The 21,123-nt window shown below is 43.2% G+C and overlaps 1 protein-coding gene across 6 annotated transcripts in view; it reads left to right on the top strand.

The window, feature by feature from the left end:
• The first annotated feature begins 3,911 nt into the window (after positions 1-3,911).
• The window catches only part of SLC37A3 (solute carrier family 37 member 3), a 41,106-nt gene continuing 23,894 nt past the window's right edge, over positions 3,912-21,123 (top strand). Inside the window, exons 1-6 of one of the 6 annotated variants that reach the window (XM_058531312.1) lie at positions 3,912-3,988; positions 10,620-10,762; positions 11,472-11,546; positions 12,023-12,180; positions 13,382-13,490; positions 19,900-19,992. In XM_058531312.1, the coding sequence (XP_058387295.1) occupies positions 12,092-12,180; positions 13,382-13,490; positions 19,900-19,992 (291 nt within the window). In that variant the 5' untranslated portion in view covers positions 3,912-3,988; positions 10,620-10,762; positions 11,472-11,546; positions 12,023-12,091. Of the gene's footprint in view, positions 3,989-8,562; positions 8,618-10,619; positions 10,763-11,471; positions 11,547-12,018; positions 12,181-13,381; positions 13,491-19,899; positions 19,993-21,123 lie in introns of those variants that run through there. The other 5 variants (XM_058531323.1, XM_058531333.1, XM_058531362.1 and 2 more) reach the window with 5 other exon arrangements.

Raw genomic sequence — 21,123 nt, 5'->3', positions numbered from 1 at the left:
GGGAGAGCCCAAACGCAAGCACTAGCCAGTTTACTCAGCCAATACCTATTAAGCTGTCCTGTTTCTTCTTTCTACTCACCTTCTCTCAGGCAGCCTCCGTCTCCGATTTTTCCTGGTGTCCCTTGTTTGGCTGGGGTGGGGGTGGCTAGTTGAGAGGATGCAATTTAAAGGAGGATACAGAGCTGGATCTTGAGTCATTTAATTGTCTTGTGGACTCGAATAACTCTTTTTGAGGAGACACTGAGAGAAAGGAGGTGATCCAAAGAGAAGACTGAAAAACTAAAAGAACTTTAAATTCGTCTGGGAAGAAAGAGCTGGAAAAAAATTTCTGTTTCCCTCCCTCATAAAAATCTACCACACAACGCAGGTTAACTTCTAGGTCTGAGAAAACCTGGAGTTTATCAGTCCCCCATGCTGGCAGTGGAAGCATAAAGCTGAGGTGAATTTTCCTTATTTTTTTCCTCACAGAGTCTGCAAGAGTTATTGCCTCTCACATCTAGGGACTAGATTTTCTCCACTATATAGAATGTAACATGTAGGCAGTTAAGCTATAGGCACAATATGCAAAACGGAAACATCCGGATTGATATAATATTTAAATTGGTATAGTGTTTTCAAACTGTGAGTGGAAACCTATTAAGGAGTCATGAAATCAGTTTTAGTGCGTTGCAACCAGCATTTTGACAGAAGAGATTAGGAAAAAGTTTCAGAATGTATCTCATGTAGTAAGGCTAAGTATTGTTTTGTGAGATGTTTGGGTCAGTTGTAAATACGCATGTGTGTACTGGGGGTGATGTAAAATGTATTTCTAACTCTGGGTTGAGATCTAGAAAGATTGAGAAGCGCTGAAATAGAGGATAATTTATTCACCATTCAAGAACATTTCTTTCTATGATTCCTTCAGATAACCTTTGAAATATGATTTATCTTATTCTAAATTCCATTTACACATCTTCAGGAACCTCTCTTTTGGGTAAGAAACCCAATGCTGGCAGGTAGAGCGAGAAAACAAAAGACACCGCCGAATGCTGCTGAGGCACACTGCCACCTGGCAGCCACAGTCATCCGTCTGTGGCTTGGAAATGAAATGTAGGTCAAGACCCACCACAAATGTAAGGGCAGGGGGCAGGAAATAAAACCCGTTAGACGTCAGTGTCAATGAAGTCAGGTGTCAAAATGTTGTCGTCTTCTCGTAATTACTGTTAAAGAAAAAAAACCCAGCTGACTCAGACCCAGCACTTGGAGAACACCTAGAAGTAGAAATCGAATGCTAAAATGTCCAGATGGTGATGGAAGTCCAGGAGAGATTCTGCCTCTCCCTAGCCAGACCCTCTGCATCACCGTGACTGTAAGTGCCAAGAGCATAGCTTGGGCTCTGGGGAAGAAGGCAATTTTGCCTTGGGTGTGGTGACACAGGTTATATACTTATTTTATACAGACGCACCACACATATGTATGTGTATATACGCACATATATTTCACAATATATATATATTTTTTACCATTTTTAAGTGTACTGTTCAATAGTATTAAATATATTCACATTGTTGTGCAACCATCACCACCATCTATCTCCAGAATTTTTTCATCATCCCCAACTGAAACTCTATATCCACTAAACAGTCACTCCCATTTCCCCACCCCCCAGCCCCTGGTAACCACTATTCTGCTTTCTGTCCCTATGAATTTGACTACTCTACGTACCTCATATAAATGGAATCATACAATATTTCTCCTTCTGTGACTGGCTTATTTCAATTAGCATAATGTTTTCAGGGTTCATCCATGTTGTAGCATGTATCAGAAATTCATTCCTTTTTTTTTTTTTTGAGGAAGATCGGCCCTGAGCTAACATCTGCCAATCTTCCTCTTCTTGCTGAGAAAGACTGGCCCTGGGCTAACATCCATGCCCATCTTCCTCCACTTTATATGGGACGCCGCCACAGCATGGCTTGACAAGCAGTGCGTCGGTGCATGCCCGGGATCCGAACTGGCGAACCCCAGGCCGCCGCAGCGGAGCGTGTGCACCCAACGGCTTGCACCACCCGGCCGGCCCCTATAAATTCATTCCTTTTTAAGGCTAATATCCCACAATATATTTTTTTAAATGAAAGGCCCCAGTGGCCTGGTGGTTAGATTCGGTGGCTCCGCTCGGTGGCCCGGGTTTGGTTCCCAGGCACAGGTGTGGTTCTACACCACTCGTCTGTCAGTGGCCATGCTGTGGCAGCAGCTCACATACAAAAAGAGGAAGATTGGCAACAGATGGTAGCTCAGGGTGAATCTTCCTCAGCAAAAAATAAAATAAAAGTGAAACATTTGGCTGATTTATTGTTGCTCACCCTGATACCACATTTCCCAAGCCACACCTTTAGATGACTGGAAACAAAACTACCACTGCATTGTGTAAAGGCAAATAAATACAAATTAAAAATAAGAGGCTTATTTCTCCCTGTTGAAAATAAGGGAAGAGACCCCCCATTCCCAACCCCCCTACCCACGCTCCCTTTTCTTTCAAAATTTCTTTCTCTGTCCTCTTCAAATATATGTGTATCTTTATAATGGCTAAATAACCTCTGGCCAGTCTCACAACTCAGGAATGTTTCCTCCAGGACCTGGGAGCCATCTTTCTTTTCTTTTTTTTTTTTTGTGAGGAAGATCAGCACTGAGCTAACATCCATGCCAATCCTCCTCTTTTTACTGAGGAAGACTGGCCCTGAGCTAACATCCGTGCCCATCTTCCTCTACTTTATATGGGACGCCGCCACAGCATGGCTTGACAAGCGGCGTGTCAGTGCGCGCCTGGGATCCGAACCTGCGAACCCTGGGCCACGGCAGCGGAGCACTTGCATTAACTGCTATGCCACCCAGCTGGCCCCAAGGGAGCCATCTGTCGAAATACAAACATCCAGGGAGATGTTGCCCTTAACTCCCAGTTCCTGTGGGAGGGGAAGAGCCTAACTTCCGTGGACGCCTTGTTCCAATCTCCAAGACTATCTCCTATCCTGAAGATATGAGAGGTTTGTTTCTCCTCTGGCTAAGCCAACACAGGTGGTCTCCCCAATCACTGTGATAAAATTAGGACAAACTATGTGTGACAAAAGGTCCTGACAAGTCCACTCATTGGAGGACTAGTGATTGTTTATCTTGAGAACATGCATGTGATGGGTTGTATCTGCTTGGCTATACGAGGCGGGGGTCCCTTTCTGTCTCTGCAGTCTCTTAGCATGTTGCCTGTGATATGTGTCACGTTCTGGTTTAAAGCTTACTTGATGATAAAACTGTTTTCTAATCTACTACCTTTGTGGAGAGGTTTTCTGGGTTAAGAGAAGTTGTTATTTTATTTTTTAAATTATATTTTCCCAACAGTTGAAAGAGAGCCCAGGAGGGCAGAAGACCTTTGTTCAGAGTTGTGTGTTGTAAGGCCTATAATTTTTGCTTGAGACTGCCAGGATCTTAACATTCACTTATCTGTTTGGGTGTGTGTGTGTGGCGTGGTGGGTAGAACAGTGAATGATACTGGCAGACTGGTGGCCCTGTCCTTACGGGCAACTGTAGTTAATTAAAATCTAAAGCTTATGCCCTCATGGCAGGTCCATAGAACACTCAGCACGTCACTTTCTATCAAAACAAAGAGCAGAATAAAGCTTTTCTGAAAATAGATGATCTATACGTCATTTCTCCCCTGATTATATCTCTCTCCCCCTCACTGCCTTTTTCCTAACGTTCGTGGCCTGGGTTCCCGCCCTCGCCCAGCAGCCGGGTCCACAGAGGCGGTCGCCCTCCCCATCCCTCCCATTCTCACCGCTCGCAGGTGAAGCCGCTCGGTCGGACTACAATTCCCAGCATGCGGCGGGGACGGGGGCGGATCACGTGAGCGCCCGGAAACCCCGGCCGCGGCTCCGCGAGTGAGGTGGCGGCGGGGGCGGCGGGCGGCAGAGCAGAGCTAGTGGAGCGGCAGATCGGAGCGCGGCGATCCCTGCGGGTGTGGGTGCGCGAGCCGCGGCGTGTGGGGCCCGGAGCCCGGCTTGGGGTGGAGTGTGGGGGCTCCGCACGCGAGGGCAGGTCCGAGGGGCTTCCAGGGGACGGGAGGGCGATGCAGAGAGGCAGATGGTGGCGGCCGGTGGGTGTGGCACCGCGGGCAGGGCCGGCCGGCCGGCCGTTCGCTCGCTCGCTCCACCCCGGGCCTGGCTCCTCGGCCCCCCCCAGAGCTGCGGGGCCTGGCGGAGCCGGCGAGAACCGCAGCAGGAGGAGAGCGGGAGAATCCGGGAGGATCCCCTGGGAGAGCCGGCGGCCAGACCCGCGCCAGCGCGGCGGCGGGGGCTCCTGTGCAAGAAAAGGGCTTGTAGTTGAGAGTAGGAGAAGGGGTACTTTTCAGGTAGGGCGGGGAAGCTTTTGGAAAGAATGTACTGAGGCCAAAAAGGGAGAAGGGTCTTAGCGAAATAACTGGATTGTGCTTTTTGGTAACTATCCATGGTCTCAGTCAAGGAATTTGGTCAGATTACTTATTCGTCATTCCCTCGGTATTCTTATTTGCAGAATGTGGTCTGTTTATTCTCACTTTTGACAGGGGATAATGAGAATGTGTCCACAGGGTTTTTGGTGTTTCTTGAAATACAAGATTGTAGATGATCTCATGGTAATTTTTACTGAAATGTTCCTAGGGAGAAAAATGTGTTTCTGGGGTGAACAAAATCTGATTCTTAATTGCCACCTTCTTTCTTCAATGTCTTGGTGCTGAATTATTTCTTTATCATTTGTTGGATGTTTACTGTGTGCCAGGCTCTATACTAGGAACTCTCTATAAATGATCTCAGTTAATCCTTAATGAGGAAATTGAGGCTCAAAGAGGTTAAGTGGAGAGTCTTGGATTCCAGCTGGAACTTGAACGCCTTTTTGTGGGCCACTCGTGGCTTCAGGTGACATCATTCTTCTGTTAATCTTTGATTTCCAGTCTCTGCATTAGAAAATGACCCAGAAATAATACTTTTATAAGATTCAAGTCAGTGCAATGTCTTGTTGCTCACCAGCTGTTAGGATCAAGTGTATTATTCATTGTTTAAGGTTCTCGTTTGTCCCTTTCGTCAGTGATAAATGTCATAGCAATGACCATTAACTTGAGTAGATGTCCTTTGTCTAGGAGAGGGAAAGATTTTTATCTTGAAAACTAGTTTTTGGAATGTGTTCAAAATAGGTAGGAAGAAAGTGCTTTTGGGAACTCTGGAATAAGATGAGAGAATTTTACAGATAAGTGGTAGGTATTTTACATCTGTGGTAATGAAACAATTTAAGAAGAGAGGAAAATTACAGGAAGGCTTGAGTTTTGTATAAAAGGATTTATGTGATACAGGCAAATAGCTTCAAATGAGATAATGTGGGATAAAAAAGATCCTTGTATAAGTGTCGAGCATTGGGGGGCTAAATTACAGCATACACGATACTGTCAAAATAGGTGAACTCAACTATCCATTTAATTTTTTTCCACCTACCTCTTTATACTTTGAGTACACATAATCTTTTTACTTTGTAAACATAAAAACTGAAGTCTAGGGAGTTAAGTAATTGCCCATCTAATGCCCTTCTCATTTCTGTAAGAGAACTGCTATTACTAATAAGGTGTGTTTTTTTCCATCCTGGATTTATACCTCTAAGTTTAAAGTGAGATTTTTTTTTTCTTTTTTGTGAGGAAGATCAGCCCTGAGGTAATATCCATGCCAATCCTCCTCTTTTTGCTGAGGAAGACTGGCCCTGAGCTAACATCTATTGCCAGTCCTCCTCCTTTTTTTCTCCAAAGCCCCAGTAGATAGGTGTATGTCATAGTTGCACATCCTTCTAGTTTCTGTGTGTGGGACACGGCCTCAGCATGGCCGGAGGAGCAGTGCGTCGGTGCCCGCCCGGGATCTGAACTCGGGCTGCCAGTAGCGGAGCGCGCACACTTAACCACTAAGCCACGGGGCCGGCCCCTAAAGTGAGATATTTCTAATTACTGGGATATTTTATATTATATTGTATATATTATGTACAATATATTGTACATAATATATACAATATAACATAGAGTCTAGGGTCAGGTCTGGGTTTGAATGCTTGCTTCATCTCTTAAAAGATATTACTTTCTAAAATCTGTTCCTCTGTAAGATGTGAGAACTAAAGGCAATAATGCATGGCAAGTACCTGGCACTTTGAAAGCATTCAGTGCTGGCCATTAGTCAAAGAATTCATTCATTCATTCAGAAAATCTTTATTGATCATTGTACATGCCCTGCTGGGTGCTGGGGTATAGCTGTGGACTTAAGACATAAGGCCACTGCTTTTATGGAGCTTACAGATGAACACTAAGCGTGTAAACAGTGAAACCAGATAATTAGAGTGGGAGAAATGCTATGAAGGGAGGAAATAGATGCATATGAGAGAGGTAGTCACTGAGGGCGACATTTTAGGTAGGGCGATCAGGGCAGGCCACCCGAGGAGATGACATTTGAGGATGAGCCAAGAAAAAGAGCAAGCTCTTTGCAAAGAACCAGGAGAAAAGCATTTTAGGCAGCGTAACAGCAATGGCAAAGGCTCAAAGCGAGAAAGGGCGTGGTGAGTTCAAGGATAAGAAGGGGACTAGGTGCAGGGAAGGTTGTGGTGAGTGTGGAGGGGTGTGCTGGTGGCGGTGGGGAGCAAGGTGGGCAAAGAGTAGAAAGGAAACGTGCCAGCTCTTCTTGGTGTATACTGGCGAAGGATTGGGAACCACCCAGATGTCCAGTCAGAGACTGGAATGTGGCAGCTCTGAAGGTGTGGATAGTGGAGGGAGCTCCGACCTCTGATAAGTGAGGGGAAAAAAGGTGCAGAATAGTGTGTGTGGGACGCTCCCATTTGTGTATGTGTGAGTGCGGGGGCTATGCCTGGAATGTATGCACAGGTGTAGATTCTGCAAGAAGGCAAAAAAAACTGGGAGGAGCACAGGGTGACAAGAACAGGGAGGGAGATGTCACTGTATACCCTTTGGTGTCTTTTGAATTTTCTACCTTATGCGTATATTACCTATTGAAAATTAATAAAATAATTAAAAACAGATAAACCCAATCTCTCCAGTCATTGCTCAGGCAGTCCCCTCTTGCATCCTTAGCCTCCTTCTGCCAACCCCAGCTGTCAGCTCGCCTGCTCCCTACCTCTTAGCCTTCCTTTTGTACTACAGAGGGCTGGGCTATATGGGTTTTGGAGGCCATGGCAAAACTGTTGTGTTTTTATCTGAGTCTTGGGAGGCCATCAAAGCATTTTAAGCAGAGGAATGACAGCTGATTTATGTGTTTTTTTTTTGTTTTTTTGTTTTTTTTTTTGGTGAGGAAGATTAGCCCTGAGCTAAACTCTGTTGCCAATCCTCCCCTTTTTGCTGAGAAAGATTGGCCCTGAGCTAACATTTATGCCAGTCTTCCCTATTTTGTATGTGGGACGCCTGCCACAGCATGGCTTGATAAACGGTGTGTAGGTCCGAGCTTGGGATCTGAAGCCGCGTACCCTGGGCCACTGAAATGGAGTGTGCAAACCCAACCAGTATGCCACTGGGCTGGCCCCAGATTTATGTTTTAAGAGATATTTCTGGCTGACGTGTGCAGAATGATGGAGAGTGGAGAGGTAGGTGTAGAAACAGTGAAACCCTGCAGGAGGCTGTTGCTGTGGGCTTGGTGGGAGATGTGGGTGGTTTATCTTGGTGGTGGTGGATGGAGAGAAGAGGATGGATGGGGGATGTATTTTGCAGGTGAAAAGGACTGGACTTAGTAAAAGGTTGGGTGTGGAAGCTGAGAGAAAAGGAGAAATGAAGGATAAGTCCTAGTTACCTTGGGCAACTTGGAGGAATGGTGGTAGCGTTTGCTGAGGTGGAGAATGCTCGGGGAGGAATAGGTTTGGAGGGAGGAAATGAGGAACTCTGTTTTAGGTACACAGGGGGATATCAAGCGGTCAGTTGGCTGTACTGTTGGGAACCCTGGGGGGTCTGAGTTAGAGCTATACATCTGGGAGTCATCGGCAGAAAGCCATGGTACTGGATGAAGGAGGAGAGAGAGATGTTGGAAGTTTAAAGAGAGAAGTGTGAAATAGTTGTCTTAGAGGTTGAGAAAGCAAAATTATTAGGGAAGTGTAGACTTACTGGGCAGTGTTGCGTGGCCTTTGGGGTTTGTGGTTTTGAATCTAAAAAGCGAAACCAGCCTGCTTGTGTGATTTTTCTCTAGCAAAACACAACTGCTTGGTCATAGGGAAGGAGGGCAGAGGCAAGTAAGAAAAAAGGCCCGTAAGGGAGAGAGTTCGGATTCTAAGTTGGTAAAGAAGGAAGTGAGGACAAGAGGACGGTAATGGATAACGGAAGACAATGGTGAGGTGCCCGAAGTGGGAGCCTTGCTGAGGTAAAATGACTGTTGGAGTGAGGAGTATGAAAGGACGCAGTTTTTGGAAGGAAAGAAAGTAGGATGTTTGAAATCCAGTTTGGGAGGTGATGCAACTACTAGTGATGACAAGGACTGTGTTTTGACCTTGTGGTTTGTATTGTGGGGTGGAGGCAAAGATTGGTGGAGAAGAGGACGGGACGGATGGATTACCCACTTGGATGTTGAAGCAAGACAGACAGTGGTGGGGAGGCCAGGTGAGGCAGGAGCTGTCTGCAGTGGGAGGGGAGGGGTGGGAGTCAGGAGATGACACCCACGAGGGGCAGCGGGCAGGAGAGCCGAGGGCCTTCGTGGCAGAGAAGCTGGGGTCTTGCACAGAGGAAAAGTGGTTGTGAGAAGCAAGATTGCTGCTCCTTGAGAGACCGCAGAGGAAGCGGGGTTATCTGGGGGCAGGCAGGAGGCCACTAAGGCAGGAAAGGCAAGGGACTCTCAGGAGAGCGTAATGATAGGATTTATTAACCGTGTATCTAGGTTTCCAGAGAGCTGGGTAGGAAGGGTTGGGGCGGGGTGAAGACTGGGTCAGATGAGGTGTTCGGGGCACAATGGGCGTGGGGTTCTAGATGCTTTAGATGTGCTGTCTCCTTTTCTACCGATCTTTCCCCTTTCCACCTTGAGGTATATTTTCCTAATACAAGACAACTTTAAATCTTCCTATATTGGGGTTGGAATGGACTCTAAATACAGAAAGTGGAAATTTTGGAATGTTTTGTATTCCAAGATATTGTTTTATAAGGAGGAGATTGCCTGCTATCTGGACAGGTTACATGCGAAGCCATCTTTCATTCAGCATCCATCGCGTAATATGGACTATTCCATTCTGGAAAGTACCTTGTATGGGTGATATGCCAGGACCCAAAAAAGCTTCATTACAAATCAGATGAAGTGATTATGAACTTGCTTTGAAAACTAGAATGTGGTTCTGGATCCTTTTTGATGGCAAGGATCTTATTTTTAATAAGGTTTTTTTTTTTTTAAGATAATTCTTGTTCTCACATGATAGTTGTACATTCAGTATCCATTGATTGAGAAAATGCTAAATGACAAGCTATTATACATTCAGAAACACTTAAATGAATTTTGGTTTTATTAATTATAATGGCCTTTACATACACTTGAAAAATGTTAGACATTAGTTCAGTCTATATTTAGAGCAGGAAAGAAACTGGTCTTCAGAAAGTAGGATGAACTTGATGGATTCAGACTTGACAAAAGCTCTCTGGGCTTCCCCAGAGCCCCAGAGCTCGCAGATGAATAGAAATCACTTCTGTGATCTATGGGATGTAAGTGCAAGGTATTATTATTAATTATTATAATTACATAGGACCAGATGTTGTAATAGTATTCATTTTAAACAGCATTCTACCAACAGCCAGTGAATGTTTAAAACTATTTTCCCAATGTACTTATTAAGCATTTTCTCCCCCATCACTATAGCTTAGGAAAAGGTGGTTTATTTAGAAACTAAATCCAGATGGTCTCAAACAGCTTGGTAGTTATTTAAAGCCGTGAATGTAACTGTGCAACCCTGAAATACACAACGATTTTTGCCGAAGCAGTGTAATTCCAGTCGAAGCAGTGTAATTCCAATCAAAGCAGTGTAATTCCAATCTCTTGGAGTGTACATTTTTGGAATTATTATCTTATCTGATAGACTATAGAATTTCAGAACCCATACCCTTTCCTAAGTACTCAGTACGGTGTTTTGAGTTCTGAATCTGTTCAGTTCAAAGAGCTATGATTTATAAAGAATGCTTAAAGCTATGGGTTGTTCCACTTGGGTTTCATGTTTAATTTGGCAGATGGAGGTAAATTTAGTAGTAACACTAATAGCTCTCGGTTTTGTAGCCTCGTGGAATTATAGACAGTTTATTTGCATTTTGTGAGTGGCATTTTATAGTCTTACTTGGCTTATAATTTTGTTAACATTTTTCAGGGAGAATGATTAAATGAAATGAGCTACATTCTACTGATGTGGGATTAATCCAAGGCAGATCAGTGACTGAAATAATTATCTTAGTACCTTCTATACATTATTTATTTTAATCTCACAACTCTCTGAAGAGATAGGCCATTTTACAGATGACCATCTGTGATTCACAGAGATTAACTTGTCACTAAAGGCTCACAGCCAGTAAGTGAAACAGCTATTTAAGTTTATACTATAATTTTAACCACCTCAACTTTGTTTCTTTTATCCAGAAGTTCCAAGAACGGTCTTTTGGCTGGGTCTGTCAGCATTGAAGGTTTGGGTACATCTACCAAGCTGTGGCTAGTGAAAACGGTGGTATACCAGCAGTTACGGGGAATACAGCCTTGACAGCAAAGCCCTGTGATTTGCTAATGTTAGTGTTGGGAGCTCTTGACTCCCCTACCTTGACTATTGCAGTATATTTATCATACAAGTCATTTTGTTAATTTAATTTTTTTTCCTAATATGCAGATAAATTATAGGACTTTTCCAATACTGTAGATGTTTTCCCTCCTGATTATAAAAGTAATATATGTGTTTATTGTAGAATTTTTAGGAATGTATATAGAACATTAAAATTACCCTTAATCTCACTACCCAGAGAGAACTAGTGTATTCTCTATTTATTTGTAAATATCATATCTCTTCAGAGAGTTCATATCTTTATGTCATATCCCACTATTTTCACTTGACATTTTCTCATGTTATTAAAAAGTCTTAATTCATCAAGTGAAATAATTATATAATATTCACCATATGGATATGTCATAATTTATTTAATCGTTCCCTTCATTGCATGTTTAGGTTGTTTCTGCAGACTTATGACTGGAGACATTAAGTTTAGAGGCTTACGTTACGCTTAATTATTCTCGGATATCAGAGCATGGAAGCAGTTGTCGGAGAGGACAAAGGAGAGATGAGAGGAAGTAGAGGAACAAGATGGCACAGGAGTGTCCCTGCCTCTTTCCCCTATTCCCTTATGACCAACACAAAGTTCATTTCTTTAATATAAAAAAAGCTCCTTTGAGACTTTGTGAAAACTACCTTTGTTTATAGACCTGAATGCATCTTTATTCCTTCAGGAATAGATCCCTGGAAACTGAATTTTTATGTCAGATGCTCTTGATGAACGTGGCCAGATTGTCTTCCTGGAATAGGTACTAATTTTCACTTCCATCAGCAGCATATGAGAGTTCAGGGGTCATTGGACCTTGAGCTGCATTGAGCACAATCTTTTTTAACTATGCAAACATTTTCTTGCCTTAATTAGCATTTCTCGTATTACTAGTGAGATTGGAACTTTTATTGGATAAGTTTAATAGCCATTTCATTACTTCTGAGTTGTCTATTCATTTCCTTTGCTCATTTTTCTGTCAAAGTTAGTAATTTTCTTATCAGTTTGTATGAGAGTTGTTTCTATTAGGATGTAATCTTTTGTCAAGGATTTCTTTTAAAGGACTGGCTTATAGTTATAAAACATAATTATCAATCTAGTTTTCTGGTGTCAGCTAGCCCATGTGATTTTTTTAAAGGCCGGATTATATGCTGACTGGTTATAAGTCTAAATAATTCAGTTTTTGATGATCTGCCTATTTTGAGTAATGTTAATAATGTGTTTTGTCTTTCCAGAAAGAGGAAATGATGTAAACCATTCACTATCCAAACTTTAAGGTCAAAGGTGAGAAGGAAGGTCAGGAAGAACATGGGCTGGCCACATATTTTTCAGAGAAGAGCTCTGCTCTCCCGGTTCAGCCATCATCATGTTGTCGTGTTCCTGCTCACCTTCTTCAGGTAAGCGGGCTGCTAAAACTGTTCTCTTGTTGTTGTTTCTTTCCTTTGGTGGGAGATATTTATTGCATGGCAAGAGCTTAATGCAGTGGTTGGCATGGGCTTATCATGAAGTAGACTGTTCCTTCTGTTTTACTTTTTGATAGCTCTATGCAGGAGTTCTCAACGGTCATTTTGCCCACATTTGGCAATGTGTAGAGACATCTTTTGGTTGTCATGGTAGAGGAAGGGGTAGGGACCAGGGATGCTGCTAACCATCCTACAATGCACAGGACAACCCCCCACAGTGCAGAATTTTGGGAGCCCAAAATGTCAGTAGTGCTGTGGTTGAGAAACCCTGATCTAATATAAAGCCTTTCATTTGTTAAAATGAGGAGCCTGAGGCAAGGGATGTGCATATTCAGGGAAGGCCCTGGGCCTCCTTGAGCAGTAAAGATGGTATGAGACAACGGTGAGGGACTCTGGTACCTCCTGTGAGATCCCTGAGTGCCAGCAGCCCACCAGGCAGCATGACTGAATAAACGTTCATGTTTATGATTCTGTGGCCATAGTGGCTCTCTTTAGTGGTCTGTAGATGACATAAACCAAACCATTTGATGTTAGGGGCATGTTGTTCGTAACCTTGTGACTCAGCTATTTTGATTATTTCTTCTGAGTAGATTTTGTTTATTATTAATCTTTATTAAAGGCACCACAAATGAGGATGACTTTTTTTTTAAAGCAGAAACTAGGAAAATGGTTCTCTAGTTATGTAAGAGTTGATAGGTAATTTTGGATGCTTGGTTTAGGGGATATCCATTAGTGGGGGGTAGGGAGCCCTCAGTATTAGGAAAAGACAGGACCCAGGGAAAAACCTACTGAATGGCTAGTGCAATGAGTGGCCAATGGTTGCTAAAGACTTAAAATTCTTTACAGAGCTGCACCCATGATTTAAGTCGGTTGGGATCAGTGACATCTCCATCTTTTAGGTGCAAGGACAAGTTATGCGAGAACATGGGGACTCATATTGAAGAAGACTAACTTTTTCTTTTGCTTTGCAGAGGCTGTTTCAATTGATAGTTCTTATAAAGCAGTGCTTTTTCCTTCTTTTTTTTTTAAAGAGAAGAATTCTAAAATTGAATAAAACAAACGGGGGTGTATATGAGTTTATTGAATGTCATTTTCTTTGCTGTTCCTTCAGCTGTATTTCTTCTCTTTTTTGTAGTTATTCGTTGCTCCATGCGTCAAGAAAAACTTTTAGCAATGTCAAGGTCAGCATCTCTAAACAGTGGACCCCAAGTGCTTTTAACAAATCAGTTGAGCTGCCTGTAGAGGTGAGCAGAGCAAAGTGCTGGGATGGACTTAAGAAGGGAACCATGCCCACCCCTAAATTCTTCTTCAGTTCTTCTATTTTGTTTCCTTCATGTGCTTAGGACTCTGAAATGGCTTACTGTTTCCCATGGCATAAAAACCAACTGTTCCGCCTGATTTCTTAGCTTGCCCTGGTTAGGCCTGCTTTACCATTCAGCCGGGCTATTTCTCACTGCTTTAAAATCATGCACTTCTGGCCAGGCTATATTTTTTGTTGAGTTTCACAAGTAGTGTGCTCATTTCTGCCTTTGACATTTTGCTCATAATCTTCTATATGCTCTTGCACCTTCTTACCAGCCATCTAAATTTTGCTTTTCCCTTTGTGTCAAGATAAAATGCCACTTTTTATATCAAGTTTTTTTCCAGCTTCTGCTGATTTTCTTTCAGAACTGTGCACTCTGTGTTACATAGTTTAATATCTCAATATTTACATACTTTCTAATTGTTGGCATTTGTTTGTATCTTGCTTAGGAGTCCTGAAGTCAGGGAGTCTCTGTCCCAGTTCCTTGTGGTCATTATGGACCAAGTAAATTCTCTGGTGACTGTTTGGAGTGGAGATGCTGTTCTTTACAGTACCCCATGTCAATACACAAATCCACTCCATTCAATCTTTACACATTATTTGAGTTCTACATATGAGGAGTTATAGGTATATATTAATATTCTTAGCATGTTTTATTTCTTAAAAATTATTTCCCGTTTGCACCAATTCAAAGTTGACAGAGATTTGAAGGTTATATAAGTATTCCCCCAAAATGTAAATAAGTTACTCAGTCAGTTGTTTATTGAGGGTCTGTCTTGCATAAACACTGTTCTAGGCACTGAGGATACAAAAAAACAGAGCCTGTCCTCATGGGGCTTACATTCTAATGGAGATGCGCCTGAACAATTTTTCTCAAATTTATCAGGAACTTTTAAAAGGAAAGATGTTAAGAATAGAGGGCTAAATTTCAGACGGAGTCTTGACTAGTGCTGTGTCTAAATGATCCTTAACTGACTTGTCACAAACCTTCAAGATGGGGTGGCCTTAGAGAGGTCGTGCACCCTAACCTCCCAGCTGGTATAAAATCTTTCTTTGTCATTATTGAAGGATGACCACCCAGCTTGTGCTTTAACACTTCTAGGGAGAAGAAACTCCCTGTGTTCTGAGGTGGACAATTACATTTTTACTCAACTCTCATTATTAGGAAGCTCTTCCTTATATTGAGGTAAAAGTGTTCTGTAGTTTAATTTTGATCTTGGGTTTTATCCTGAGCCATGAATACTAAGTTGATTCCTGCTGCATGAGAGCTGGTTGAATCTTTGAAGAAAACCTGTCTCCTTAAGTTTCTCTCGTTTAGGCCAAACATCCCTGGCTCCTTCAACCACAGTTTAGTGACACCAGGCACTAAATGTGGTATTTCAGATACAGACTGACCAATAGACAGAACAATAGGGTTTGATTTAGGCACTAAATTTCTGGTTTTACTGCCTAAGGCTGCCTTTGTTTTATAGGTAACTGAGTTGGGGCTCCCCAAGACTACCCCCAGGTTTGATGATTCACTAAGAGGGCTCAGCATATAGTCATACTCACAGCTGTGGTTTATTACAGTGAAAGGCTACAAAGCAAAATCACCAAAGGGAAAAGCTCATGGGGTGAATTCTGGAGGAAGACCTGTGAAGCTTCCAGGAGCTCTCTCCCAGTGGATCTACCCGGGACGTGCTTAATTCCTCCAGCAACACGTTGTGACAACACGTCTGAAATGTTGTCTAGCAGGGAAGCCCATTAGAGACTCAGTGCCCAGGGTTTTTACTGGGGTCTGTTCACATAGGCACCCTCTGCCTGGCATGTACCAAAATTCCAGATGCCGGGAGGAAAGCAGGTGTTCAGCATAAACCCCATTGTTGGGCCGGCCCCGTGGCTTAGCGGTTAAATGCGTGCTCCGCTGCTGGTGGCCTGGGTTCGGATCCTGGGCGCGCACCGACGCACCGCTTCTCCGGCCATGCTGAGGCCGCGTCCCACATACAGCAACTAGAAGGATGTGCAACTATGACATACAACCATCTACTGGGGCTTTGGGGAAAAAAAAGGAGGAAGATTGGCAATAGATGTTAGCTCAGGGCCGGTCTTCCTCAGCAAAAAGAGGAGGATTAGCATGGATGTTAGCTCAGGGCTGATCTTTCTCACAAAAAAAAAAAAAAAAAACCCTATTGTTGGTATGAACAGTGTAGGCACAGTGAGCCACTCTCAGCAGGGAATGATGGGAACCCTCCCGAAATCCACGTTCCCAGGTGCAGCCAGGGGCCAAGCTTGCGAGCAGGCCTTCTTAAAGGGGAGCAGTCTCAGCCTGCTATGTTAGTTCCCTCCCGCCAGTAACCATGTCACGTTTATTAGCTCTTGTTGGAGTCGCATTAACTTTTCTGCTTGTTTATTTATTTACTCTCATTGCTGCCAAAATAGTTTTCAGCATTCTGGTTTTTCGGAACTACGGATTAAGTAGTTTGGATGGATTGGTTATGTAGAAGGCAAATTCAGACTTAACCTGGAGATCTTGGTCTTTCCATAGCTGCCCTCAGGAGAGCAGCGCTGACTTTCCATTTCTTTCTTGAGACTTGCAAGTCTCGGTGTTTTCTTTCCTGAAGCCGCTGCTGGGAGTGAGTGTCTAGGGTGATATGTACCTTTCACTCCTCCTGTGCTTTTGGGTCTGTTCCTTTCTTAACTTGAGCTTCCCTTTGAGACTTTCTTTCTTGTCCAGAGGTTGGAAAGGTTCTTAGAACCAGACGTTTATGTAAAATTAGTCTGAAAAATATTTTGCTAATATATTGTTAAACATTTCTTAAGTGTCCTAAATAGTATCCTCAAAAAATACTCATTATAGCTTTCATTTTTATACATAGCTATCTTAGGTGCTTTAGAAAAATAATTAAGCAGACACAGTCTCTTTACCTTGAGAATTTATAATAGATCCCACTCACGTGGACAAATATTGAAAATAGTAAGTGAACATAACATAAAATCTGTTTATAGATAAGAAAGAGGTAATGGTTAAATCTAATATTTGAGAACAAGTTAACTGAAAATTATAAACAAAAATTTTCTGTTAAATTAAAAGCCTTACCTCTCCAGACAGTACAGTCCTTCCGTGAGAATAGCGTGCGAGTCTGAGGTTCTCTCCAGGAGAAGGAAGCAGGATTCCAGGTGTCTTCAGCATTCCATCTCGGCCTCGTCCACACTGCTCTTCCTCAGTAGATTCTCACCTACCCCGATACCACTCACCTTTGGCCGAGAACACCCCCCTGCACATAAGTCAGCTTTACTCATCCTCTGCTCACCACTTCAGGAAGCCCTCCATGTCAGTAGTTCCCCGACTCCCACATATAGCCCTTCCTCTGTGACGAACATTCTCAGTTAGGAAACCCACAGTCTGACCTTGTATGTGCACAGAAGTTCATGCTTCCAGGAAGTGCCCCACCATGTAGCTATTGTGGTAGCTTAGTACAGCCCCTCCCCCCACGGCACAAGGAAACCCTGCAGACTACAAGCTGGTACCTTCACGTGACAACCGGACATGCACGCAAGCCCGCTTGAGTCAGTGTCGAGTGGGGGATTTCAGCATGTTAAAGTCATTTTGTCCGGTGACTTTCATTAAACGTTGGGTGGTTCACTCTGTGTGCTTGGACCATTTCTCGCCTCCTGGTATAGTCGCCTTGATCTGAGCTATGTTACTAAACTTTGTTCACTAGGCTTTTTTCTATTATCCTATTTTCTGAATCTTTTTGTTTTCTCAGATTTTGGTTTTGTTTGTTTTCCACCTGTGAAGTCGGAAACCAAAAGTACATTTCAGCTGAAATCTGGCAGTGAATCAGAAAAAAGCTGTTTAAAATCTGTCACTTCTTGTGAAAGCCAGACCTACAGGGAGTTTTGGTGACTTCCTGAGCGAGTTAAGAAAATCCCCTGCAGCCGGCCCAGTGGCAGAGTGGTTAAGTTCGCAGGCTCTGCTTCGGCGGCCCAGGTTTTGCCGGTTCGGATCCCGGGCGTGGACCTACACACTGCTCATCAAGCCATGCTGAGGCAGCCTCCCACATAGAGCAACTAGAAAGATGTACAGCTATGACATACAACTATCTAATGGGGCTTTGTGGGGAGGGGGGGAAGGAGGAAGATTGGCAACAGATGTTAGCTCAGGGCCAATCTTCCTCAAAAAAAAAAAAAGAAAAGAAAAGAAAAACCCCTGCAACTTGGAGCAGCTGCTTGAGGCGTCTGTCCCTAGCCCGCATTGGTGTGTGCACAGCAGGGCTTAATTCTGGGTCCTCATGAGCCCCGGCGGCATCAGGGTCAAAGACTGAGGTCTGAGGGAAAATGTGGCAAAATAATTCTAATTGGAGAAGTTTTGAGCCCCAGTTGCCGTGCTGAAATACTGATTGATCTCAGCTGTGTGAGCTGCTGTCCTGTCTCTCATGACAACAGTATGTGAGGTGTTGAAGGAACAAGACTGATGCCATAAGCCACACAGAAATGAGTCCCAATACTTTAGAACCACACTTGATGTATTCTCTCATAATTTGGAGCTTTTACTTTCTGTTAAAGATTTTTTTATTACTGATTGTGATTTTTCTCTTTAATATTCTAAAGTTAAGATTTCTTTTCTGTAATAACCCATCTCAGATATCATTTAGTCCAGCGGTTCTCTAACTTTTTGATGTGAGGACCCCAAAGAGCTTTTGGTGATGAAGGTTTATCTTTATTGATACTTACTGTTTTAGAAATTGAAACTGGGAAATTGAAAAAATACATTGGTTTTTTAGTATTTTGAAATGAATTAAATAAACTCATAGCATGTTAACATAAATAACATTTTTTGAAAAATGATTTTTTTCAAAACAAAAAAATCAGTGAGGAGAGTGGCATTGATTTACACTTTTGCAAATCTCTTCATGTCTGGCTTAATAGAAGACAGTGGATTTTCATATCTGCTTCTGAATTCAGTCTCTTGCAACATGATCCTTTGAAGTGTATGAAGAGAATTTGACCTTTCACAGATCCATAGTCGAAAAGGGAGAAGTATTTTAATAGCTTTTCAGTTTATTGTGGATATTTTTCTTTGATATTACACCATAATTTGACAAGTGGCAATTTCCAAAAGGTTGGTTGCAATGTGGAATCTGCAACTGTATCAGTTAACTTTGTACACCCTTACATTAAGATCCGTTTGTCTGGGGCCGGCCCGGCGGTGTAGCGGTTGGGTCCGTGTGCTCCGCTTCAGCAGCCCAGGGTTCGCCAGTTCGGATCTTGGGCGCGGACCTGCACACTGCTCATCAGGCCATGCTGGGGCAGCGTCCCACATAGAAGAGCTAGAAGGACCTACAACTAGCATATGCGACTATATACTGGGGCTTTGGTGAGAAAAAAAGAGGAAGATTGGCAACAGATGTTAGCTCAGGGCCAATCTTCTTAAAAAAAAAAAAAAGGTCCGTTTGTCTTTCTTGTACTTCGAATGGATCCTGAAGTGACAGGTTCATTTCATTCTCTTTTGAGGAAATATCTGCCAAATACCCAAATCTGAATAACTATAGCTTGTCTGTCAGTCATTCTTTCAAGTAAAAATGACGTTCTAGCAATTCACACAACTGCACAAGTAGTTTTCCTCAAGACACCCGTGTTTCTTTGGTATGCAGAGTGCTTCGTGCATCCTTTCCACTGCCTCATGCAGAGTATTAGAAATAAGTGTACTTGGGCCAGATTTAATGAAATTAATAATTTTTACTGCTTGACAAATCATTATTGAGCGTCTGGCATGTGTCAATGACATTCTTAAGTGAAATTGGCTCTTTTTTTTTTCACTGTGAGTGTGGTGGTAAAGAATACGGTGATTAATTAATAGTACAGTTTGAAGGCCGGCCCCATGGCTTAGCAGTTAAGTGCACACGCTCCGCTGCTGGCGGTCCGGGTTCGGATCCCGGGTGCGCACCGACGCACCGCTTCTCTGGCCATGCTGAGGCCGTGTCCCACATACAGCAACTAGAAGGATGTGCAACTGTGACATACAACTATCTACTGGGGCTTTAGGGGAAAAATAAATAAATAAATTTATAAAAAAAAAAATAGTACAGTTTGGTGTAACTGCCTTACTTCATGCTAAGGCACCAGGGTTTTACCCCTTGCAGCTTTTGCACCATCAATAGAAAATTAAAGGGGAAAAGCAAGTAACATTTTAGTATTGTGCAGATAGTTTTGCATGTCTGTTTTCTTCTCTAGAAAGGGCTGGTTTGCTCTTTTCAGCCTCACCTGGTCTCTGTGAGGGTGGACGGAGGTCGTACGTGAAGGTGCTCTGAGAAATGGAAAGCGCTAGCAGATACCGTCGAGACTGACTTGTTCCTGTTGTATTGCTGTAGATCTGGAGCAGCAACCGTTTATTTCCCAGTCCAGAGGAAGCCACTCTTTTCCTCGGAACACTGGACACTATTTTCCTCTTCTCCTATGCTGTGGTAAGTTTTAGAATTTTGGGGTTTTCATTTGAAGAAAGATGTAAAAGGAAATGATTCCAAACGTTTTGAAGTTTATGTTTGTAAGGGATTTTGAATTTTCCGACTGAGGAGACTTTGGTATTGCTAAGTGTGTATTTTGTGTCCTTCGCATCCATCCATCCTTTCATTCATTCATTCATTCATCCATTAGACACACATTTTCTTGAGCACCCAGCATATGCCAGGGACTTTTCTAGTCAGTGGGAATTCATCAGTGAGCAACACAGAAAGAATCTCTACCTTTATAAAGCTTAAGTTCTTGGGCTGGGAGCTAAGGGAGACAAGTGGTAACACAATGCTGTAAATAAGAAAATTGTAGAGTGTGTTTGAAGGTGGTAAGTGCTGTGGAGGAAATAAAGCAGGGAAAGGGGAATCAATAACCCTGGGTGGGGGTTGTAATTTAAGTAGGGTGGCTGGGGAAGACCTTGTTTTGGAGGGGATATTTGAACAAAGACCTGTGGTGGGTAAGTCAGGTTGGTGTGACTAGAACAGAGTGGCAGGAAGTGAGGCCAGAGAGGTGGTAGGGCTCAGATCTCTACAGCTTTGGTGCCTTTGTCCGGGCTTTGGCTTAACCCTGAGTGAGATGGGAGCCCTGGAAGGTTTCGCACAAAGGAGTGCCAGGATCTGCCTTCTGTCTGGGCAGGCGCGCTTGCTGCTCCAGGAGACGAGACTGAAGGGCAGAGGCAGAAACAGGGAGATGAGTTAGGCTATTCCAATTTCAAGGTGAAGGATGACGGTGGCTTGGATCCAGGGTAGAAGTGATAGAGGTGGGGAGAAGTAGATTTGAGCTGTTTTGAAGGTAGTGCGAATAATATTGTTTTCCTATCGAATGCGGAATATAAGAGAAAGAGAGGTATCCAGGACGGCTCTAGGGTGGACGTGTCATGGCAGAATGGAAGACTATGGGAAGGGTAGGCTTTGGGGGAAATCACTTTGGGACATGTTACATTTGAGATACCTATTATTTCCCAAATGATGAGTAGTAGACCCTGGGTTATGTGAGTCTGAAGTTAAAGATAGAGGTTCAGGCTGGAGGTACAAATTTCAGGGTCCTTAGCGTATAGATGATTTTCAAAATCATGAGACTGGATG

Source organism: Diceros bicornis, chromosome 3 (genome assembly GCF_020826845.1).
Source record: "Diceros bicornis minor isolate mBicDic1 chromosome 3, mDicBic1.mat.cur, whole genome shotgun sequence".
Taxonomy (NCBI): Eukaryota; Metazoa; Chordata; class Mammalia; order Perissodactyla; family Rhinocerotidae; genus Diceros; species Diceros bicornis.
Note: the sequence above shows the minus strand (reverse complement) of the source record. Positions and strands in the feature narration are given on the sequence as shown.